Consider the following 25,652-nt stretch of genomic DNA (forward strand, 5'->3'; position numbering starts at 1 on the left):
TTGGCGCCTGCCTTTGGCCCAGGGCGCGATCCTGGAGACCCGGGATCGAATCCCACGTCGGGCTCCTGGTGCATGGAGCCTGCTTCTCCCTCTGCCTGTGTCTCTGCGCCTCTCTCTCTCTCTATCATAAATAAATAAAAATTAAAAAAAAAAAATAAAAGGATGAGCTTTATATTGCTTGTAATAGTAAAACATTGAAAACATACTAAATGTTCTTCAGTTGGGTTGTATTTGGAAAGTAGCTTGGCATTTGAAGAAACAATTATCTTACATACTTTTGTTTTATACTTACATAAATGGATATAACATTGTCAAGATACATTACTATATGTATGATAAGTTATAGAACGGTATATTTAATATTCCGCTCTTTATTAAAACATTAATTATGTCTTTGTATGTGGTATTTACATAAGAAAAGTCAGGAGATTAACAGTTCTTTTGTGGGAGGAAGTAACATGGAAAATTTTCATTTTCCACTCTTTCTGTATTATTTACCATTTTATGTTTACCTTTAATCAGAAAGGAAATAATAAATTCTAAAATTAGAAAAACTAATCCGGCTTCTAATAAAGGTCACATTCTAGAGAAGAGGGAAGTAATCAGTGACAATAATGGGTGAAATAACCTTGGGGGAGGAATAAATGTAGTGTTTATCCTTATTACATTTGAGTTGTGCTATATTATAGGTCATTTGCTTTACTTTCTTGCTTTATTTTTTGTTAGTTTCTTTGGGCAAAAATTCTAAAAGGATAATACTTTCCATAAATACCGGTTTATTAATGCAGTTTTGTATGATTTATATTCTTCATGTTTATGTGAATAAAAGATTGTATTTGTTGTGGTATGTGAATTAGATTCTATTGTTTATTCAGAACAAAACAGATTATTTGTGCATGCAATCATTTTTAGAAATAATATAACTCTTTAAATATAGATTTTTCTTGAATTGCTTCAACTTTATACATTTCCATATAACCTTTCTGCCTTTTATGTATCATGCCCTATGCAGAGCATTGTAAGACAGACACATTCCCTGTTTTTGGTGTGGAGTATTTGAGTGAGGGAACAGTGATTTGTGTTGCAGTGGGCTGAAGAGTAAATGGGGAAGAATATAGTAGAGAGAGTTGGAAGTGTGTAAATTTCCTCCAAAGGTTTGGCTCTGAATGGGAGGAAAGAAAATGGGAGTGTGGTGGAAGGGAGCAGGGAGCATAAGGAAACAAGGGAATTTTAGTTGTTCTCTTTTCCCTCAAAGATCCTTATAACATTTTAAGAGAGTAAGGTGGGAGACAGTTGTGAAAAAGAATCTGTTGAAGTAATAGCATAGCATACAAAACCAATCTGGGAATGTTTGCAATTTTGATTTTTGTACATTTTCCAGTCTAGAATTGGAAGATTCTAGGTCCGAGTAGCCACCCTGGCATTCTATTAAGTCATTTTTCACCTATAATTAATTATATTGCTTGCTGTGCACACAAATGGGGGGAGGAGCAGAGGTAAAAGCAGACTCCCTGCTGAGCAGGGAGCCCAGTGTGGTTCTCAATTCCAAGACCCTGAGATCATGACCTCAGCTGAAGGCAGAAGCTTAACCGACAGAGCCACCCAGGTGCCCTGGATTTATAGTTTTCCAGAAAGTACTTACTGTGATACGAGTCATTTTCATATTGTGATTTGAAGGCAATAAGTTGTTTAGTGTCTAGTGAAAGAAGATTCTCAGCCTAGCATTGAGCACTCCGGTTGGTAAGATTAATGGTAGTTATTCATTCTCCATTTTTCTCTCCAGCACTCATCTTGTCAGACTTTTAACTCCTTAATCATCATACTAAATGCCTTTTCCTTACAGCTATCTATGGCAGACATAGTCCCTTTATTTAGATACATATAACATATATTCTTTTATTTAGAGCATGGTTCTCATAGTGTGAGATGGATCACACTACACTACATCCATCACTACAATAGATCCTTGTAGAAGTTTGAAAGATCAAAATTATTTTCTTAATACTTAGATGTTATTTGCCTTCTTCACTGTGTTGATCTCTGTATAGATGGCATGAAAACAATGTTTGGTCAAACTTCTGTGTACATTAGCATAAACAAGGCAATATTTTTTATTGTTGAGCACTTACAGTAAAAACAAAAACAAAAAACCCTCCATATACATCAACGTGCCCACACACACAGAGAAAACCCTGTTTCACTTAAGAACATTATTTTTTTTTTCCTTGAGATTTTATTTATTTATTCTTGAAAGACACACACAGAGAGAGGCAGAGACCACAGGCAGAGGGAGAAGCAGGCTCCATGCAGGGAGCCTGATGTGGGACTTGATCCCGGGACTCCAGGATCACACCCTGGGCGGATGGCAGCGCTAAACCGCTAAGCCACCAGGGCTGCCCTGATGTTATTTTTTAACTGGGATTTAAATAAAAACTTGAAAAAAAATACAGTATCTTTCAAACTGAAACTCTGTACTACTCTTTAAACACCAGCTCTGCATGCTGACCTCCTCCTGGCTCCAGGCAACCATCATTTTGCTCTCTGTCTCAATGAATTTGATACTCTAATTACATCATATAAGTGGGATTATACAATACTTGTTCTTTTTATCTGGCTTATTTTGCTTAGCAAAATGTCTTCAAGGTTCATCCATGTTCAAGCTGATGACAAGAATTTCCTTGAATTTGTGTATTCTTAGGTATTGCAGTAGGGTAGTTCCAATTCCTAGCTATTGAAACATTTTTTCTTCCCTACTTATTTTTTATTGTTAATTTTTTAAAGATTTTATTTATTCATGAGAGACACATAGGCGAGAGAGAAGCAGGCTCCATGCAGGAAGCCTGATGGTGGGACTCAATCCCGGGACTCCAGAATCACACCCTGGGCCAAAGGCAGAACGTTCAACTGCTCAACCGCTGAGCCACCGAGGCGTCCCACCTACTTGTTTGTTTCTTTTTTTAAGATTATTTATTTATTTATACATGAGAGACACAAAGAGAGAGAGGCAGAGATAGGCAGAGGGAGAAGCAGACTCCATGAGGGAGCCTGATGTGGGACTCGATCCCAATACTTCAGGATCATGCCCTGAGCCAAAGGCACACCCTCAACCGCTGAACCACCCAGGGGTCCCTACTTGTTTTATTTTTACTTAACTTTTATACTATCTACTTTTCAGTTACTGTCTAGTTTTATACATTGTTGTATGTTTAATTAGTAAAGCATCTAAGTAAAGAAAGTGAAACAAAACAAACAGTACTTTGTTACCTTTGAGAAAAGTTGATAGTAGTTATGCTATGGATATGCTGTGCTGTTTGTGGAATAATTAATATGCAAATTATAATGTATTTTTGGGATACAATTTTGGAGTCTTGGTTAAAAAATGTAAGTGATGTTATACCTCTCGTTTGAATATGATTTTGTGAAATTGGTAGTTCTTAATTTTTATAAACTCTTAATCTTTGTATTTGAGGGACTTGGGACATGTTCTCATTAATATACAAGACTTAATTCAGTAGGGTTCCCTGAAAGGAGGTCATCACTACTCTTCCAATGAATTGAATATATGTAACCACCCCAAAGTCATTGGTCAGTGTGTTTTTACTATGTGTGGCCTAATCATTTTTATTCTTTCTCATGTGCTTATGGAATGTGCCATGTAACTTCTTTTAGTTTATTTAAACCCAGTCATGAGATTTAAGGCATCCTTTGCTCAAGACTGTGGCTTACCTACTTCGGTTTAGAGCTGTTATATTGATAATAGTTGACCTGAATATGTGTGATCTTGGAGTGGTTGCTGAATCCTTGCCTCAGTAAAAGTAGGCACTGAATGAATATTGAGAACATCTACCATTTTCTTTTAAAGTTATTTGTTCCTAGAGAGCATTTGTGATTTGAGGTTACCTATTATATTTTTCTCCAATTTAAGGTTCTTAATAAATCAAAATTTTTGATTAATATATAAAGCATATCATAAATAAGCTCTATAAGTAAGTTAATCTTATGTATGGTCTTTTACTTCCTAAACAGAGACTCTACAGGGGCAGGTAATTCACTGGTCCACAAGCGGTCTCCTTTACGTCGAAACCAAAAGACCCCAACATCCTTGACCAAGCTGTCTTTACAGGATGGACATAAAGTCAAAAAGCCAGCATGTAAATTTGAAGAGGGTCAGGATGTCCTAGCTAGATGGTCAGATGGCTTGTTTTATCTTGGAACTATCAAAAAGGCAAGTTACCTTTATATATCTTTTGCTGTTTTTTTTTTGCAGTAAACTTTTAATAATTTTGAATTATAAATTTAACTTCAAAACTTAGTTTTTGACTTAAAAGGAAATCACCATAATTCCTTTATATTTCAGATAAACATATTGAAACAGAGCTGCTTCATCATATTTGAAGACAGTTCTAAATCTTGGGTTCTCTGGAAGGACATTCAAACAGGCAGGTGCTTCTATTTCTCTTGAACATGATTTACACTAAAATTTGATTTCCTTTAGCCTGTCATTTTCTATTGAGTAACTCTGAATCACTTTTGAGAAAATGTATTCTTCACAGTCCTCAAGGAGTTATAATCTATGTCATTGACCCTGTAAGAATAGGGATTATTCTTGTTAGAGTAGTGATAGACTAAAGAACAGATGCATCAGTGATGCACATCTATGAACTATTGTTAGGACCCATCTAATAACTCTGAAGAAAAATTTTTAGCCACTGATATGGAAATACTTTGGGCTTCAATTTAACTGTTACTTGCTTATATTAGTAAAAGTAATGCAGAGAGCTAATATTTATTGAGAACATACTATTTGCCAGATGTTTTGGGGGAAATTAGGGTATTTTAAACAGGTTTAGAGTATTAGAAGTATTCATTAATAAGAATGATTTGAAATGATCGGTTAATTAGAATTTTTAATGTTTAGATGGGAAAATTATTCTGTATTTGTGTAGAAGTAAAAATGAATACAGGTATGACTTGGTTTGGTTATAGGTATGTTTCTTGTAATGCTTTCTATTTTATTGTAATAATTTCTATAATTACGTATGCCCTTTGAATCTGCCATATAAACGTGTTATTCTAGATATTTCATGAAAAGTGATTTATAAATTATGATTATTAAAAATCTAAGTATTGGGCAGCCCGGGTGGCTCAGTGGTTTAGTGCTGCTTTCAGCCCAGGGTGTGATCCTGGAGACCCGAGATCGAGTCCCGTGTCGGGCTCCCTGCATGGAGCCTGCTTCTCCCTTTGCCTGTGTCTCTGCTTCTCTCTCTCTCTCTATCTCTCATGAATAAGTAAATAAAATCTTTTTAAAAAAAATCTAAATATTTTAGTTGTATACCAAACCCCCACTTTTTTTTTTTTAATTGCGATAAGACCTGTGTTTCATATCTTGTAGAAAGGAGACGTAAATTTTCTTTCCCTGAAGGTTGGATATCTTTCTAAAGTACTTAGTGCTTGGGTTTTTAATTTGAATCCCAAGTGGAACTCTGTGGTAGGTTACTACTGTGTTCTATTTCTTCATTTCATAATTTTTTTAAAGACTAAGAAAGTTTTGGTAAAAGAATTAGAATTTCTAATTACCATATACATAGTTTGGTACTCAGGCTTTGCTGGGGAACTCAATAGCTCGTAACTCTAGTAAAATGTCTTTTAAGACAAATTTTTTATAGTTTTTAAGACTAATCAGTTTAAAGTACTGAAAATATGTTTTGAACCTGAAATTGAGTCAATGAGGAAAGGGATAGGAGGATAGTTCTCCAACAGTAGTGATACTGAGCAGGTCTTGTTACCCTGCATACAGAATTTTTTCTTTCTTAGTTTGTAAACTTCAGTTTTTCTCTGTGGTAGGACTGAAACATGTTATACTGCTTCTGTTCCCCTGTTAGTTATGTGACTCTCTCAACTTTTCAGGGTTCTTGCAGGTTAAAAATAGATCTTTCTGTCTCCTTTCTTCCCTCTCTCTACTCCTTCCTTCCAGACAGGAAGAAAAATGTCAGTAGTACATATAGAAAGTTGTTACAGTAAGAAGTACTGTCCAATATGTGTTGCACCCAGTTTATCAGCTAAGTGGTCTGTGATTGTTTTTGCTGACTGGCTTTTTAAAAATTATTATCCTTAGAATTGAAAAGAAAAAAAGGATCACTCCTTAGCTATTTAACCCTTTAAAAAAATTTTTTTTTTTATTTATTTGAGAGAGAGAGTGTGTGCCCATTCATAGGGGAAAGGGACAGAATGAGAGAGAGAGAGAAACTCAGGCAGACTCTGTGCTGAGCATAGGACCCAATGCAGACCTCAGACTCACGATCCTAGGATCATGACCTGAGCCTAAACCAAGAGTCCAATGCTAAACCCACTGTGCCACCCAGGCACCCCTATTTAACTCTTTATAGCACCCAAAAAGCACACATGTAATTGTTATAGAATGACCAAGTGAAACTAAATACTGCACTATGGCAGATTTCAATGTAGGAGAGTAGCTTTAGTAATTTTCTTTCTGTAAGAAACTTGCTAACAATAGATATATATCAAAATAACTTGATAAATTGGATTAATTTCACCTGTCTAGTAAGACTCTTAAAAATTTTATGTAAATAAGGAAAAATATATAGTCATGTTAGTAGTGAAAGAAAAGTGCATTACAAAAGGGAGATAGGTTAAAACAAATTTAAAAGGATTTTAAAATTTAACAATATTATGGTTTCTGTGAAAATAATTTTTATCTTAAATATTACTTTAACAATTACATTAATGTTTTATATTCTTTAATCGATACTGCATATGCAGTTCTAGCAGTTTATTCAAAAGAAATAATTCAAATGAAAAGGTAGGTGGAAAGTATTTACTGTAGTTTTATTTTAACAAAAACAACAAAATTGATATACCTAAGACAAAACCTGGGGCTGTCAGTAATTGCAGACTTGGACTGAGAGGTGCCAGGCTCAGTCTGGTTGCTCTCCTGACTGGAATCATAAACTTAGAAGCTATGGAGGCTGTGTCCTTCCAAGTGTACAAAGAAGTAAACAATGCCTGGGAGAGAGAGGGTGAGAGGACGAGAGACCAAAAGACAAGAAAAACTGCAAAAAATGAACAAATAAAAAATTTGTTAACTTACAGATCTAAGAGTAGAGGTGTAATAAAGTAAATTTGGTTATTTCCACTGGATGTAATATTATACAACTATCAGAAGTTATAATTTTGAAAATAGCAGTGTGAATAATACTTTTGATAGAAAAAATAGGACAAAATAATGAAAAGAAGGAAGGAACTCACAGTGGAGAGAGTATGGACTCTGGCATATCTGGATTTGAATCCTAGCCTTGATACTTTCTAAGAGTCCTTGGGTTGGTTAGTTTATCTTTCTGAGCCTCAGTTCCTCTCTATAAGTGAGATACTCTAAAATTCTAATAATTTTAGAATTAAACAAAGTAATATATGTCAAGAGCCTAACAATACCTGGCCGGCTGATTGCCCATAAAGGTACATTTTTATTATTGTTGACCAATGAATATACTGTGTACTTTAACTATGAAATTGATGAGAAGAGAATACTGGGAATAATGATGTTAGAACATTAAAATCATATTCTAAATTCTGTAGAATACAGTTGTTTTTGTTTTTGTTTTTTAATAATAAAATTGTTTTTGGATACTGGGAATAATGATGTTAGAACGTTAAAATCATATTCTAAATTCTGTAGAATACAATTGTTTTTGTTTTTGTTTTTTAATAATAAAATTGTTTTTGGAGTAAAAATGCCTAAAGAAATAATTTACCTATTCAGGTAAAAAATACAATTAGTAACTGTGAAACAGCTTGACGTTTGTTGCATTGAGATTTTGTTAGGATATTCTATTGGACACCATATTTCCAGATTTCAGAAATGGGAGATTAAATCATTGGAGTTCAGCTTCTTTCATAAGTTAGTAAATAAAAAGAAATGTATTGAATCCACAAAGAAGTCACTGACATTATCTTCTTTGCCCTCTTTCTTTAGTCTCATGATGGTAGGCAGTGTAGGGTAAGTGAATATATGTATATAGGTAGATGTGTAGTCTGGAGAATAGTTGGAGTGTTCACAAAACATCCCATCTTCTTGTCCAGCAGGGGAGTAGTAATGTTAGAAGTGAATGATAAGAGATTTGCCTGAGAGCAGTTTGCATTATGCCCTCTGCTGTAAAAACAGGTTAAATTATCAATGTAGGTAGTTAGGTATCTTAAGTTCAAGTGGGAGGGACAGAGGGGGCATAGAGATAGCATTTTATAGATAGTACTTTGTCTTGAGAAGAAATCATTATGATCTAGTGAATAAATATTGCCATTGTGGGCTACCCACTGAGTCAAAAAAGTAGCTTTGTTATATGAGATACTTCTATATTATGACTGTCTTTTAATATATATTTTCAACATTTTAGGAGCCACTGGTAGTGGGGAAATGGTCTGTACAATATGTCAAGAAGAGTATTCAGAAGCTCCCAATGAAATGGTTATTTGTGATAAGTGTGGCCAAGGTAAACCTTTATTTCCTTTAATCTTGTGGAAAAGCTTTATTACCTACTTAATGCTCCTGTTGAAAATTAATGATTAAAAATACTTTACATTGATAATTTGAAGCTGTTATCATAAATTTATTCATCAATTGTAAATATATTAATGTAGGCGAAGAGTACTGAAATGCCTTCTTGAAATTGTGTTGCAGTATTTATTAATAAAATAGAATTTGCTTTATGCTTTTTTTGATATTAAGGATATCATCAGTTGTGTCACACACCTCATATTGATTCCAGTGTGATTGATTCAGATGAAAAATGGCTCTGTCGACAGTGTGTTTTTGCAACAACAACAAAGGTATCTTTTAAGTGTTTTGGGCTAAAGCCCTAAATGGAATTTGTAAGGCATTCTCAACGTAATGATTGTGTATGTTCAAAGTTTATGTGACTGAAATGAGCAATCAATGCTGGGTAGAAAGAGGTGATGCTTATTGTTTGACTAATGATGCTTAAGTGACTTGCAGCTATCCTTGCACTTATTTTCTGATAGTGAGTGGTCTTGGAATTGGGGCAATAATTTGAAAGACAAAATAAAGATTATTATTAGTCAAACAGTCTGTGATATGGTAAGAAATTTAGAATGGAAATTTCTTCGGAAGTTTCAGAATCATTTTTATGTTAAAGAATTGTATTTAAAATTTTATCCTTCATTCATTTAAATAACTTTTTCCCTCTAATATAGAGGGGTGGTGCGCTTAAGAAAGGACCAAATGCCAAAGCATTGCAAGTCATGAAGCAGACATTACCCTATAGTGTGGCAGACCTTGAATGGGATGCAGGTCATAAAACCAATGTCCAGCAATGTTATTGCTATTGTGGAGGCCCTGGAGAGTAAGTAAATAGTTATTTTATGCCCCTTAAGTGATTTTTGTTTATATTCTTTATTTTTGTTATTGATTGTGGTGTGAGAATGGTAGTGAATTGTAAATGCATGAAAATATCAATAAAGAAAATTAGGGGAGAAAATTAGAGGCCATAGTTATAGTCATCTTTATCATGGAATATGAGCTAAATAAATGAGTCTAAGAATGTTTAGAAATTTATCTTTAACTGCTGGTCACTGGTCCTACTTTTGCTCTTTGGAACTAAATGGGTACATCTTATCTTTCTTAGGAGGTAACTCTTAAAATATTTCAATCGAGCAATCATATTTCCTACTCTCATGATTCGTACCAATAGTTTTTTTTCCAGGTTAAAATCTCCATTATGATCAAACATTCTTTGCAACATGACATCTAACCTCTGTCTTTGTTGCTCTCCAGTTTTTGAAAGTTAATCTTGAAATACGGTGTTATGATTAGAAAATACAGTGTTTCTAAGAATAGCCTTAGAATATAATTGAGCTGTTAGAGTTCAGAACGGTATACTTCTGTTGTTTAAGGAAAGATTGTACATATTATTTCTCTTGAGTTGTCCCATTTTATTTTTTTTGGCTCATTTTGGGTTTGTGGTGGTCAACTGATACTTCTAATTCTTAATTTTTTTTTAATAATCTCATTAAGCCAAGTCATACATCATGTATTTGTACTACATTTAAAAAAAATGACTAGTGAATCATTTTATATTTCACTCTTTTAGATTGTAATTATTGGATTTTTGTGTCTTTCTTCCTTCCAGACTCAGTGTTTCTCTTAAGGCAAGGGTGCCATTTATTTAATTACTTTTTTAAAAGATTTTATTTATTTGAGAGAGCAGCAGAGAGAGAATGAGGGGTGAGGAGGGGCAGAGAGAGAGGGACAAGCAGACTTCCCATTGAGCAGGAAGCCAGACGCAGGGCTCAGTCTGAGGACCTAGAGATGTCCTGAGCCAAAGTCAGATGCTTAACAAACTGAACCACCCAGGCGCCTGATAAGGGTGCTGTTTAGGAGAATGCTGGGATAGTCATTGTCATTAAATGACAGTCATTGTCACTAACGTGTTCAAATGCATGGATAGAAAATGTCTTTAAAAGTTTACCATGACTGAGATATACGTTGTTCAGTGATGAAACATGAATAAGTGAATGTATAGATGAATGAATTTTTAGGTCTTCATTCTGCTTAATCTTTAGTACTTAATGGAGTTTTTTTTATTTAACATTTTTATAACAATTCTTAGTTTTTGGTCATGTGCAGATTTTTAAGAAATATTTGTCTAGTTTCTTTAATCACTTATAAAGGAGATACAGTGAATAATGATAGAGAGTGATCATTTCCTTTACTCAGTTTACACCTGCCATTTAGTTTAAAGTATTGCTCAAAATTGGTGGAAGTTGTCATAGGCATTTTATGAGGTGGATCATTTGTTGTTCTTTAAATACCATGACCACATGAACTGTGTTTAATATTGCTAGCCACTCTAACTTTATCAGGGACCTAGCTAAGTACCTGGAACATAATTAGTATTTATTAGTCTTTTGATGAATGAATAACCTTACTTAATATCAGTCTTCTTGTCTTTGTGTACATATGGCTTACAGTTAATGGGGTACTCACTTGTTGAGCAAAATAATTATTGGAAGAAAAGGCATTATTTGGGTGGCAAAGATATCAGTATATCAAAACCATATACTAGCTGAAAATAGACGATATCCTTAGGCTAGAGATTCGGTTTTCTTAGCTTCTTCAGCTATCTGAAAAAGAACAAAACCTGCCACAAAGCCTTTACATTTGGTAGAGTCTTTGATTAGACTTACAATTTTGTTAACCAAATTTATTAAATTCCTATTCTTATTCCTTCTCATCATAATGGACAAAAATAATGGAAACACTGAAGAAACAAAGCTGCCTGTGACTATTTGGTATATGGGGCAAGTAGCTGCATACATCAGTAACTTCTGAAACTAATCTCCCTTATTCAGTGTAGAGAGTTAATGTGAAAAAAAATCCTAGGTTGTTTTTTGAGATTCTTTACTAGTGTAGGAACCAGGCATTTGTTGACTGGAAATAGTACATGTATCTTTAAAGAGCTTATATAAATCTTCGTGGATAAGAAAAGAGGGGTGAAATCATTCATCAGTAGCCTTTTTGGGAAAGAAAAAATTTAATGCTAACTATAGCAAAAATGTCATAGTGTAATCAGAACTATTTTGTTATAATGCAACTTTTGGTTTGGTTTTGTTTTTAAAAGTTTATTTCCAAAGGTAGTAATTTTAACCTTAACTCTCTTGTTATAGCTGGTATTTAAAGATGCTACAATGCTGCAAATGTAAGCAGTGGTTTCATGAGGCTTGTGTGCAATGCCTTCAAAAGCCAATGCTATTTGGAGACAGGTGAGAAGGGTATTTGACCTTTACCAATTGACTTAAAAAAAATTTTTTTTTTAGCTTTTATACTGTAGTTATGTTTGCAGTTTCAGATTTCTTTTTTTTTTTTTTTTTAAAGATTTTATTTATTTATTCATGATAGTCACACAGAGAGAGACAGAGAGGCAGAGACACAGGCAGAGGGAGAAGCAGGCTCCATGCAGGGTGCCCGACGTGGGACTCCATCCCAGGCCTCCAGGATCGCGCCCCGGGCCAAAGGCAGGCGCCAAACCGCTGCGCCACCCAGGGATCCCGCAGTTTCAGATTTCTAAATGTCATTGCAGCGGTGATTTGCAGAGTCACCTTATTTTTTAAATTTTTTTTTAAGGAGTCACCTTAGAGGGAAAATACTGAATGATATACTAGAATTATGCATAATTTTAAATACAAATAATTTTTGTGCTTTTAGATGTTATTCCAGAACAATTTTAAGTATTTGATCAGTGATTATATTTATTCCTATTGCCCCACAATGCTCTAAACTATTCCCATTGGTACCTTCCTTTAAAGAACCTCAAATGGATCCTATGACAGAAAATTGGAAAAGGCCACAGAATTTTGGTACAAAATTTACACCTTCGATCTAAAGATTTTACAAAAGCAGACCCACTGTACTTTCTGGATTAGGAGAAAGTGGAATAGTAGAGGGCTCTAGGAAGAAAAATGAAAGGGCACTGAACTTGGTGTAAAAATCTGGGTTTAAATGCTGCTTATGCTGCTTACTATCCTTCAGAACTTCGGAAGATCAGCTTATCTCCTTTTATTTTACCAGATTGTTTAGAGCATTGAATATAACATTGTATATGGGGGCTGCTATTTGCAATTCATGGTGCACACAAACCATTAGTAAACTATACCTGTGTATGAGTCTGTATGTGAACTCTGAATGTCTAATGGGTAAAAAATACTGCCTTTGCCCCCCCCCCCCATTATGAACTATTTCATCTGTTGTTACTGGAAAACTTTAAATCACAATATCATAATTCAAATTATACTTTGTGTATCACACAACTATTGTAGGATATGTACCTGCTGAATATTAGTTTTAACTGTTGGATAATTTATGTATACCCTTGATTATTCAACATACAGCTTTTCTTTTTTCCTTAGGTTTTATACATTTATTTGCTCTGTCTGCAGTTCTGGACCAGAATACCTCAAACGTCTACCATTACAGTGGTAAGTATGGACATTTCTGTTAAGGAGCAGTAAAGGGCCATGTTCTTAAACCTACAGGGTGAAACATTCTGTATACAGTAACTTGGTTTAAATAAAAAATCGCTTTTCTTTATGCCTGTCTTTATTTCTTTTATTTATCCTTAAATCTGATGTCATTTCACTAAAGATTATCTAGTCATCTTGCTAAAATAATAAAGCCAGTTATTTTCTAATGCATAAAATGTAGCTTTACATATTTTTTAGATTCTTAAATTCTTATTCATGTTTTTAATTCTTTTGGGTCGTCAGAATAGCATACAATAGAGGAGAGAGGTCTTATACCTAATATGCCAGTTTCTGCTTTGGTGTAATTCTTGGGTATGGGAAGTTTGATGAATTTTGGAGATTTACTGATAAAATGCTTATAGTAAATACTTAGGAATTTTTATTAAATGCTTAATGTATTTTAGGAAAAGATAAGATTTAACACATGAATCAGATAAAGTGTTAAAGTATGATCTGTTGTAAGGCTTATATGTAAGTGAAATACAAAATTTTTTATTTTAAGTTATTTTTTCATATAGTTACTTCCTCTTTGAATGTATTTGAAGTAATTATTCAGATATTTTTTACTTTATATTTACTACTGAGTGTATTTAATGTTTTCCAGTTATTTTCATGTGATGTTTTATTATCTTGTGAATATGACTTATGCTGTTGACCTTTTGGTTACCTAAATACTTCACTTTGGACTTTTTAATTGCTGTTTTTATTTTTTTTTAATGTGATTTCTTAACAAAACCCAAAAACATTGTTTTTGTATATTGTGATTATTTTTGGATTCCAGGGTAGATATAGCACACCTATGCCTTTACAACCTAAGTGTTATTCACAAGAAGAAATACTTTGATTCTGAACTTGAACTTATGACATACATTAATGAAAACTGGGATAGATTACATCCTGGAGAGGTAAGTGGTCTTAGTTAGGGTTAACTTCATTAGCTGTTTGATGTCTTGTTTTGTTTTGTTTTGTTTCTATTAAAAGCAACTAAGATACATGTACAAGTCACACATTTAAAGTAGAATTTTATTTTTAGTTCAGGGTGAAGTAACATTGATGAGGATATCAGGACTAGTCCTCTTATCCTCCCATTTATTGTTTCTTGACTCAGAGAAAAATGTAGAAGGAAGAAGAAAATTACTTGATTCTTCCATTTTCTGAAATGAGAATTGTTGTAGTTAAAGATAGAAGGGAGGGAGAAATCCTAATTATTGTATATCTTGCATTTGGTTCCTCCTCCTGTTTTTCTAAGTTTCTATAAGCTTAAGAGATGTAACCAATACTCTCCTTTCCTCTCTTATTGGTACTCTCTTATATATGTATGTATATCTTTGACTTCCAGGAATGGGAGGACCCAGTAATAGTGTAAAATAGTGAGTTAGGGAGTGAAGCTATCCTAGTTGGAGATTATCCCTCTCATTCTGCTTTTCATTTGCGAAGTCTAATCACATATGCTGGTTTACAGAGTCTTTTAGAAAAAGCAATATAAAAGTTAATGCATATTCATTGAAGAAGATTTTGAAACCATAGATGAGCACAAAGCAGAAAGTGACTTTAATAGCTACCTTGTTTTTAGCATTTTTAGGATTATTAAAATATGGATATTAACTACTCTTAGCTTAATGTTTTGTTTTTCCTTTAGAGAGCGTAGGAATGATGGGGAAGGGTAGGAGGAGGGCAGAGAGAGAATTTTAGCAAGTTCCATGCCTACTGTAGAGCCCAATGCCATCTTGGGCTCCATCTCACGATCCTGAGATCATGACCTGAGCTGAAATGAAGAGTCATATGTTTTGACTGAGCCACCAGGTGCCCCTAACTACTCTTAGCTTAAATAAAAATTTTGTTTTATAGTATGTGGAATTAGATGTGTGAATTTTAGTCACATTACTTTTTGAGGTATAAACTAATGTGAAATTTAGGAGGAATTTCTGTTTTTTGTAGCTTTTAGACATGGGACAGTTTATAAAAAGTTCTTGTCAAATAGGATATCAGGGATTTTTGGGTTGTTTTGGGTTATTTGGGGCAGTTTATAAAAAGTTCTTGTCAAATAGGATATCGGGTTTACAGGGCATCAGGGAGAGCAAATAATGCACATTTAAAAGTTGGTGGTAGATCAGCTACGTAAAATATAAATCAAACACTTGTAGAATACTTAAAAATAATATTTTTAAAATCAAAGATATTAAAATTAATTGAGTTAAGATGTTTTGAGTGTTTTAAGTTAGAAATAGAACATTCTTTTCTGTTACATGCTTTTTCTGGATGAAATTTGAGAGAACAAGTGACTAACAAAATTGATAAATTTTAATAAACGATTAGTAATAAAAGAAAAAAGTAAATATAAGGCACTAATAACTGTAGTGTTCATTATAGTCATCTTATTATATAATGCTTTAATATATTCTTTTTAAAAATGCTTTCTTTTTTGCCATGGTTCTTTTAGCACTTCATATGCAGATACATCTATAGTCTTAGTATATTTTATGGTTCACATTAAATTCTATCGTAGTTACTTCATGTAGATGGTGGGCACACATATAAAGACTCAAGTTATTTTATTTCAAATACTATCTTATTAAAAATGCTATTTAGATTTTACTCAAGAGACTGAAAATAAAAAACAAAAATCAGTCTGTTTCAAAGAAAGGAATTCAGGTTATGAATCTCAGGATTCTCAGTTCTAGCTGTACATCAGAAAAAATTCACTAGTAGATAAATTTTCATTTTCTTTAGCTTATGTAATAATGTCCTAGAAATAAATTTCTATTTCTTATTGCTAATAGGGAATTTTTTTAAATTAAAAAATTAAGAACATTATACTCTTTAAACTTTACAGTGGAGAAGTTTTACTTTTCTGAGGAGTGTTTCCATTTTTTTGGAGCCATCAAATTTATTATCAGAGGGACACTGGGTGGCTCAGCAGTTGAGCACCTGCCTTTGGCTCAGGGCGTGATCCCACAGTCCCAGGATCGAGTCCCACATTGGACTCCCTGCATGGAGCCTGCTTCTCCCTCTGCTTGTGTCTGCCTCTTTCTCTCTCAGTGTGTCTCTCATGAATGAATAAATAAAATCTAAAAAAAAATTTTATTATCAGAACAAATGATTTTCTAATCATTTCTGATTGCTTTTTCTCTGCATTAAAAAAAGAAAATATTCAAACTTAGTCATTCCATCTTCAGATATTTACAGATAGAAGTTAGCTTTTAATCCTCTGTATTAATCTTTTATATATTTATATTGTCATTATAATTGGTTTTGAGAGTGTGATTTTAATAATGAGACCATAAAATTTATACCAGCCTGTAGCATTTATTCAGTAATTTTCATTTAGCTTACTTTTAAATGTTTGTGATAATAGAATCAAAGGTAATACAAATAGTGGATTATTCTAGATTATTAAAATAGTATGTCTTTGGTTAACTGAAATTGAATTGCAAATTGAGTTTTGTCACTAGTCCAGACTTAGGTTTATAAAACTTTTTGTTCAAAAATCTTTTTATGTTAAAAATCTTTTTTAAAGTACCTTTAATTACTTTTAAAACATGGGAAATACTGTATGTTAAGTATATTGTTGGTTAAATGAGTACTTGAGTGTCATTTTGACCATTAGTTCTTACTATATATACTTAGATTATATGATATAGACACTTGCTCTAGAAGTTTCTCTTCAAAGATGAAACAATACAGAAAAATAGTTATGATTTTGCTCTCTCTTAAATGTGGAGTTTCTTCCCCCATGTGGGTAAAGGATGACTTGAGAAGTTGATTGAAATTTTTATGGCATTTTGGTTAAGAATACATGTGGACACACTAGTCATATGGAGGCACTTATATTTATCATTTCTGAGCTGAATTAGGACTTAATTTGAGCTGGTCAAAATTTAATGGTAACTATGTTATTTTGGAAGCTTCATAAATACTTATTTCTATTTCTAGTTAGTTGGAGCAATTTTAATTGAATCAGTAGTATCCATTTAGTGTTTTGTGCTTTGTTTTTGGTAAGAGAAAATACTATGACTTCTTTTATAACAAAAGTTTCAAAAATATTAAACTTTTTGGAGAGTATATCCTTTCATACTGAAAGGCAAATTTAACATTTATGTATAACTTTTTTTCTTAGTTGGCTATTTTGAGATTGTGAAGAGAAGCTGAAATTTCTAGGACATATTGGAATATAATGATAGTTCTATATCATGTTTCCTTATATGATTTTGTTTTCTTTTACATCTTTGTAACTGATTCCTTGTATAGACTGTAGCTATTTGAGAAACTATTGTTTTGTAATATTTTCTTGGAGATAGTAAAAGTATGTAATGCAACATTTGAGATCCCAAATAAATTTTGCTTAAGGTTTTTATTTAGATTGAGGAATTAACAGTTGTACCAAATTGCTTTTAGGAGTTAAAGTGAGATATTCATACTTTGGAATCTGCTTATTATCATTTGTCCTTAATTCCTAATGTGATCTGAAATCCTGATTCTGTAAGGGGAGCCTACTTTTCTGTTAACGGTAATCTTAAATTTTAAACCTCAAAGATTCATAGCAGAGTAGTGTATTGCTACCTTTTGAAGGATGTAAGGGAGAAAGGCATTGATAAAACTTAAATGAAATACTATAGCAGAAATGATGTTTTGGCTAGAGAAAAAATGTGTAATAGAGGTGTGTATTAATAATACTTGAGACTTTGTGTGTTTCATATTAATATGCAGCATATAGGTTGGCAAACAGATGACTTCATCTGTTTTTGCATACTTAAGCCTTGGCAGCATGGAATTCAAACTTGGTGATTTAAAGGTATATTTTATTGACAGGAAGAGTTTTAACTATACTGAATAGCATTTTTGTCTATACAGAATTTACAACCCTGAAAGTAAAAGCTTAGTGTGAGATTAATGTCTGTGACGGGAGGAACAAAAATGGTTATTATGAAAAAAAAATGGTTATTATGTTAGCAGTATAAATTATAAATCTCATGGTCAGGTGGTCAACATACAACATGATACTCTTTTAGTACAGGTTATTTGATTTAAACTGTAATATCTGTACTTAGAGTCTTCAAAATACAGAAAGGAGATCCTTGGCCCCATAATGCCAGTTGAAATTAATACTTCTATGCAAAATAGTTTTGGAGTGCCAAAGGAACTTACAGGTAAAATTTCTGAGAACCATAGAGAGGAAGTACCAAAAAAAGAGTTCATTGTACTTTTCAAAATGCAAAAGAGTAGATTTGAGAAGTTAGTTTTGTTGTCAGAAATTGTAGAGCACATTTTTCAGATGTGGTTTGTGAAGATTTAAAAAGCAATAAGGAAAAACACTATTAGAATATTAAATACACTAGTTTTTTTTTTTTTTTATATGGTTAACCACACTGGTATGTCAAATGCTATGGGTGTAGTATAGACATAGTATAACTGAATTTCACATTAGATACTCAAATTTGAACTGGTTAAGTTTAAAAGTAAAAATTAAATGGATATGTAGCCAATTGAATAATAGAAACAAAAGCAGTCAGTGTCTTGGAAATAACCTTGACAGAGTGTCTCCTGGAGAGCCACAGAGGTCTGTCTTTGTGTCTACCCCTAATTCTAGAAGAATGAGAGAATCTAGAGAAAAGATTATCTCAAACATTGACCTGAAAACCAAATCAGATTAACAACAGTTATAAAGTTCTGCTTTTAGACTTAAATATAACCAACCAGTTCAGAAGAAGCAATGTATGATAGCGAATACTTGATTTGATCAGTTTATCTGATAAGATTTTTGAGTTGAGATGGGGAGGTGAGGGATAAGGAAGAGCTGGAATTAGTTAGCCAAAGCTTAATATGAAGTAATCATGTAATGTGGCTGCTAAAAATTTTCAACTTAATTTTAAACTTAGACATATCCTATACTTAGACATGATAGCTGCTGTCAGATATTTGAAGAACTGTCTTGTCAAAGAGGGAATAGAAGAAGAGTTCCAGGAAGAAAGGTTTTGTCCATCTATGGATTGGGCTTCCTCAGTGGGTACCTCATCAGCTTTCATCATTGGTAATATTTAAACCAAGGTTGAATGACTATCTGTACTATATATTAAAAGGGATTGCAATATTGTTGGAACTTTGAATTAGATGGACATCTAGAGTGTCTTTCAAGCTTTAAGGTCTGATTCTGTTATTTCTTCTTTAATAAAAATTTTCTGTCATTGAACACTACAGAAATTAAGAGGAAATGGTATGGTTTAGAGGCATGGGCACAAAACTGTCCCATTTCTTTCTTTTTTCTAAAAGCACCCAGCACATTAGCACAGTATGGGCTCTTAGTGAATGTTGAATGAAAGGACTTATCATCACCTGTGTTCAGATTCTAGCTCTCTCACTAATCAGCTATGTGAATTTGAGCACTTTATTTAACCTTTATATCTGTTAACTAATCTGTAAAATAAAGAGAATTGAAGTAGATGGCTCTATAAGTCTCTTCTACCTCCAACATTCTATTTGGCAGATTTGTTTGATCTTTTTACCTGAAGCAGTTCTGAGGTTTGGAAATTTAAATTGGTAAAGAGTATACTGGTGGTACCCTTGAAAATCAATTGTAATATTCTGGATTTTTTAAAAAAGCTTTTGTGGCTTGAGTTGAAAATGGTCCTTTTATAATTTATATTTTTTGCTATTAGGTCTTTAAACTTGGAAGAGGCAGAAATGACTCTTAAGGAAGCCCTTTTGAAACAAAATAATCTTTTCTAGAATTGGATAGTGTTCAAAATGATTTGTGATAAGAAATTACTGAGACATTTTGAATTTTAGGGCTGGCTAAAGTCTATAACTTTTATGAAATAACCCCCTCCCCCCTGAGTTTCACAGAATTATTCAATGTTATAGAGATTATTGGGTTCTGCTAATATTACAAGTATCGGGAAGTAAAATTTTATCTTTCTCATTACATTTTATATTGTTACTTATTAGTATCGATTAGAATATCTATTAGAACCTATATATGGTTGATATTAAAGTCATTCTAATGTATTATTTCCTCAGATTATAGAATTAAAATAAATTTAATAAAATCCCATTTTTGTAGTGTTTTGCATTTTACAGTTCTTTCAGACATATCATTTGATTCATATAATTACTAGTAAGGTAATTAGAGAAAGATTTTTACTCCCTTTTTCTAGATAAAAAAACAAGTCTTAAGAGGTTAAATGGCCTTAGATCATACAGCTAGTCAATGAAGACGTGGAATTAGAACTTAGATCTTCTGACTTACCAGTCAGTACACTTTTCTTCTGCATCACATTGCCTCTGTCTAGCACCTGTATATTACTAATTGATGAAATTATAGTGCGTTAAATTGTTTCTTGATACTTCACAGCTGGCAGACACACCAAAATCTGAAAGATATGAGCATGTTCTGGAGGCATTAAATGATTACAAGACCATGTAAGTTGATTTATTTTATGTATCCCTATGAGGGAGACATTTAGTAAGTATAAGGAATAATGGCATTGTTTAAGAATTGTGGGATTGGTGTTTAGAACTAGTACAAACCATTAAAGCTTTTTAATGTCCTATTCTTTTTCAGTCAGAGGTAAAGCAGTGATTCTCAAGGGTTGGAGAAGGGAAGAGCATTCCTCTGGGACTGGTGGATGGGAGGCAGGCATATCAATATCTCAGGGGAATTTGGCCTGTTCAGTTGAAAAACATGTTCAGTAATGACTTGTTTTTATAATACAGTATTCTGAAAATAAAGTCTTAGCTGGTGGGAAAATGCAAACAGTGGAAAGTATTATAGAGAATATTGGTTTTAAAATGATTGAGATTTTCTATGGTTTTAAGATTCGTTATTGTCATCAGTTACAGAGAAGTAGTATTAGTACTAAGTTTTTGATAATTGATTATTGTTTAATATATTCTTCCATAGGGCTTTCTTTTTTTTTTTTTTAAAGGCATATCTACGTTTCTTTAAAATATTTAAAAATTTCAATAGAAATAATTTTGTAAGTGTATATGCTGGCTCTAACCAACCATTGAGCTATTTTATAAAATACTTGTTTGTAACAAGTTGCTTTTTTTGAACTTGACGGCGTTTTCTCCTTTAAAATGTCATAATTACTAGTAGCTAGATCTTTAGGCCAGTTCAAAAAGCCATAAAGTGCTTGAGCAGTTACTGTGCTGGTAAAAATACTTTATGGGATGTGAATTCTGTAATCCAATCTAGGGTACCAGATAATACATTTGTTGCTAATCTGATAGAAACGAGAGCTCCCCTTTCTCAAACCTGCATAGCAGTGGAAGAACATTCCAACCATTTGGTGTAGTGGTTCCTGAGGCTAGGCAGGGTCCAGTAGAATTAAGGTAGGTGGGGATGTTTTGGAAAAAGGAGCCTGAGGACTTTGGGAAAGAATTATGGGGCACATTTTTCAGAGATCTAAACCCACAATGAAATAACCTTTCTCTGCTCCAGGTTATTACCAGTTCTAGATCTGATACACTAGATACTCTTTTTATTTTTTTGGACCTCTCATACTGGGTCCTCTTTACCAGTGCTAATAACACTTGTTACCTTCTGACCAGTGGATCTGACAGATCCACCCTGAAATATAATTCTTCTTTTCCTAAATCTTTTTGGACATCTTTTAAACAGATGACACCAAAATATGGGAAAACACATGTTAGGACTAAAAAGACACTACTCTACTCTTCTTCCTTTAAGAAGTCAGATGCCACATTTTAAAAAGGGAAGTGGACATGTACTCTTCTCCCTTCCTTCTGATACTATCCCTCCCTCCTTATATCCTGTGGATTTGGCTCTGGAGCAGATAAGAATCAAGGAAAGCAAAGGGAAAGAGTGAGTTGTGTAGTATTGGGTGGACTTTCATGTGTAAAGGCTTTATATCTGAAAGTTATGAGTTAGGGTCTGCCATGTATATGTGTTCAGTTTTTAAATTTTTAGTTAATTTTTTTAAAAATTTAGGTTTATGTCTGGGAAAGAAATAAAGAAGAAGAAGCATTTGTTTGGGTTGCGAATTCGTGTTCCTCCTGTGCCACCAAATGTGGCTTTCAAAGCAGAGAAAGAACCTGAAGGAACATCCCATGAATTTAAAATTAAAGGCAGAAAGGCATCCAAACCTATATCTGATTCAAGGTAAAAGTTGATCTGTGGCTTAGTTTTTCTCTTTAGATTATTTGTAACTAAAAATGTATTATTTAGTCTTACTAGTATATTTGAAAGTACTTACTAGTATATTTGAAAGTACAAGTGGTAGTTACCTTGATTTGTTTTCCTGTTTATAATTTCTTGCTTAGACAAGGTACAAAGAGTTAAATTAGATGTTTATTTATTTATCTTAGATCTTAGGCTTTCCAGGAATAAGCCCTATTGATTTTGTTAGCAGACAGTTTAAGTACTGGCATATTCATTTGTTTGTTCATTTCTCATTCATTCATTCATCCATTTATTCATTCCATATTTCAAGCACCTTACTATCGAAGTGCTGTGGATGTAATAACAACAAGACAGACTTTCTTTCTGCCCTGATGGGGTTTACAGTATAATGGGGAAAAGTGACAAAATACAGATCATGCCAGTGCCATCTAGAACATAGCATATGGTTTTAGATTGTACTGGGATGGATAGAGGGTGAAACAGTTTATTAAGAAGAAGGCTTAAGGAATGCCTTAATATTTAAGATGATATTTAAGCTGAAACACCAAGAATGAGACTAACCTAACAGTGTGAAGAACAAAAGAAGAATACTGCAGGTGGTGGAAATACAAGTATGAAGACTATAAGGCAGGTTCTAGGAAATCACAGACTATTTAGGTATGAATGAAGGCTAGATAATAGCATCAGGTGTTGGAAAGTTTGGGTGGGGCCTGATCATATAGAGTTCTGTAAGTCTTCTATGGAGTTTTGGTTGGTTGTTTTTCAAGCGTAATGGAGAGCTATTTAAAGATATAAACAGATTGAATTATCCTTTAAAAGTTGGAAAGTTTGGGTGGGGCCTGATCATATAGAGTTCTGTAAGTCTTCTAAGGAGTTTTGGTTGTTTTTCAAGCGTAATGGAGAGCTATTTAAAGATATAAGCAGATTGAATTATCCTTTAAAAATACTCCTTGTATGCTATTTGGAGAATGGATAGGTATAGAGTTTAAGAATAGAAGCAAGAAAAAATACTTGTTGTCCAGGTGAGAGATTGCCCCGGTAGGTGGTATCAAATGGAGAGAAAATAGATCCAAGACCTCTGTTGAAGACAGAATTTATTGCCTTTGCTAATGAATTAAATTTATGAAAGAAAGGGAGGAATGAAGTTATATAATGCCCAGATTTCTGGCTTGAGCAACTGGTCAGTGGTGATATCTGTTACCAAGACCTACAAGAACAGATTTTGGCAAGGTGAGTGAAGCATTCTTCTGTCTCATACCAATTGAGTTCGGGATTTTTTATAAGGGATATGTAAGTGATGATGTTAAGTACAGACAACTGGGTGTATAAAGCCAGGAGCCTCAGGAGAGATCAGGGCACATGATAGAAATTTGGAAGCTGATTTAGAAGGCCTTGAAAATGAGTGTAATTGCATAGGAAGCAAGAGCGGGGTCGGAGTGGGGGGCTACTGTGACCCAGAATAATGCCCTGTTATCATTTGGAGATTTGGAAGAGGTAAAATAAACGAAAGAGGCTAAAAAAGGATGATCAGTAAGTTAGGAGGAAATCAGGAAAGTTTGGTGTCTTGAAAACCAAGAGAAGGGGAGTGTTGCAAGGAAGATGAGCATAATAAACAGTATTGAATACTGCTGAGAGGTGGATTTAAGATGAGAGAAAAATGTTTATTGCATAAAATAACATTCTGTTATTACTGACTTTGACAGAAACAGGAGGGTTTTTTGTTTTTTGTTTTTTTTGGAGGTAAGGATAGAAGTCAGATTGAAGTGGTTGAAGTGTGATTGAATCCAGCATTGCTCAATTAACATGTCAAGACTGGGCTTTATCTACAACAAAGGGACATAGGCAGATTCAAAATAATAATGATGATAATAAAGGAAAAGGGGAAAATAGGAAATAATCTTTAAGAATTCTGAATGAGAAGGGAGAAAGTGGAAAGGATATCTGTCACCAACACTCAAGTAGTTTTATTATGAAGAGAGGTAGACAAATGGAAGTTTGAAGAGGAGAAGGAAGTACTCAAGTGATGATATTTTAATAGATGGAAAATTAATTGGAACCTATTTTTATGTGCTAGTAGGAATGATACAGTGGAGAGGAGATTGGCACAGGAGAGTGGGAAGGTAAAGTCCTTGAGAAGCTAAAGGGAAAGGGATTTAAAACTTAAATGTGGGAATGGCCTTTGATTGAAGGACTTTACACTCTTGTTGAAATTGGGTGAAAATGGGTAAAGATGCTAGTACTATTATAGAGTTGACATTTGGAAGATGACTAAGATTATTGCATGGTAGCTTCTGTTTTCTAAGTGAAATAATAAGTTGTAAAGATGGCTGAGAGGTTTGTGTAGAGATTTAAGGAGCAAATAAAAGGTATGAGATAGTCATCTTGGAGAGTAAGAAAAGATAATTACACAGGGTTGACAGTGTTTCATATCCATTTGAATTTGTAATAAAGTAGATACTGCTTTCAAGTTTTTTTTTCCTAAAGGAAAAAATTTTCCTAGCACTTTCAGATTTTATCATCAATCCTTTGCTATCAGTTGCCCATATTATGAATTAGAAAGTTTACGCAAATTTTCTCATTTCTATCATGATATTAATAAGATAACTCCATATGGGTTAGCTATCAGGTTTTCATTTGATGCTACCAGGAAATGGTTCAACTTTCTTTAAAGGCATTTCTCTATTCCTTCTGGATCCTGTCTATGAATTGGTCCTTTTAATCTGAGAGTACTTTCTTGAGTCCCAGAGTCCTCTATAAATGTTGACCTCCCCCCCACCCCCCCGCCCCACCACCACCAAAATGTATACCCCATCTACCTTATCCTTGAGACTTTTGATTATAGTTCTAGTTATGCTTTGTTTTTCTAGTTGCCTTTCTCCTTCCTTGTACTTCCCCAACTTTAGTTGGGTGCCTGGAGTAGTTGTCTTCTGGTTTTCTCCATTCACCTCTTTCTAGCCTATTATATATTATTATTCCTCCTTTTCCATGTTTTTTTATTTAAGTTTTCCTGGGTAATTTTCTTACAGCACTGAACCCTTTTTATTAGCCTGCTTGTATATATCTTTGTTAACTTCTGACTATATTTTGAACCCCTTCACACAGGAAAAATCTTTATATTTCTATGATCTAATATTAATATCCCTTTTATATGGTACATATGTTTGTTGAATAAATTAAGTAGATGTTCTATATGTTGGTATTTGCCCTTTTTCTTCTTCCCTTCTATTAATTAGAGATAATCTTTGACCATTGTTTTTCCTCCCCCCTGCGTGGTGCTTGGATACTTGCTTTTATGTCTCAAAAATGGTTTTTTAGATCTTTATAATTGTGCCTTTTGAATGACTTCCTGCCTGTAAGAAGAATTCCTTCCTCTACACTGCCACCCTGGGCTTCATTTCTTTCTTATAAACATAATTCAAGGATAAATATATATTCATTTCTAAAGGCAACCTGTGTTTAT

At 33.5% G+C, this 25,652-nt stretch overlaps 1 protein-coding gene across 14 annotated transcripts in view; it reads left to right on the forward strand.

The window, feature by feature from the left end:
* MTF2 (metal response element binding transcription factor 2) overlaps positions 1–25,652 on the forward strand; it is a 79,363-nt gene that overhangs the window by 30,539 nt on the left and 23,172 nt on the right. For 10 of the 14 annotated variants that reach the window (XR_012035089.1, XR_012035086.1, XR_012035088.1 and 7 more), the window contains 10 exons: positions 4,027–4,225; positions 4,358–4,439; positions 8,409–8,504; positions 8,741–8,841; positions 9,226–9,374; positions 11,698–11,793; positions 12,937–13,005; positions 13,832–13,955; positions 20,399–20,466; positions 22,001–22,171. Coding sequence is in view for 10 of the 14 variants with exons in the window: in XM_072834553.1 (XP_072690654.1) it covers positions 4,027–4,225; positions 4,358–4,439; positions 8,409–8,504; positions 8,741–8,841; positions 9,226–9,374; positions 11,698–11,793; positions 12,937–13,005; positions 13,832–13,955; positions 20,399–20,466; positions 22,001–22,171 (1,155 nt within the window). In the remaining 4 variants the exon portion in view is untranslated. The remainder of the gene's footprint in view (positions 1–4,026; positions 4,226–4,357; positions 4,440–8,408; positions 8,505–8,740; positions 8,842–9,225; positions 9,375–11,697; positions 11,794–12,936; positions 13,006–13,831; positions 13,956–20,398; positions 20,467–22,000; positions 22,172–25,652) is intronic. The other 4 variants (XM_072834556.1, XM_072834554.1, XM_072834555.1 and 1 more) reach the window with 2 other exon arrangements.

Source organism: Canis lupus, chromosome 8, assembly GCF_048164855.1.
Source record: "Canis lupus baileyi chromosome 8, mCanLup2.hap1, whole genome shotgun sequence".
Taxonomy (NCBI): Eukaryota; Metazoa; Chordata; class Mammalia; order Carnivora; family Canidae; genus Canis; species Canis lupus.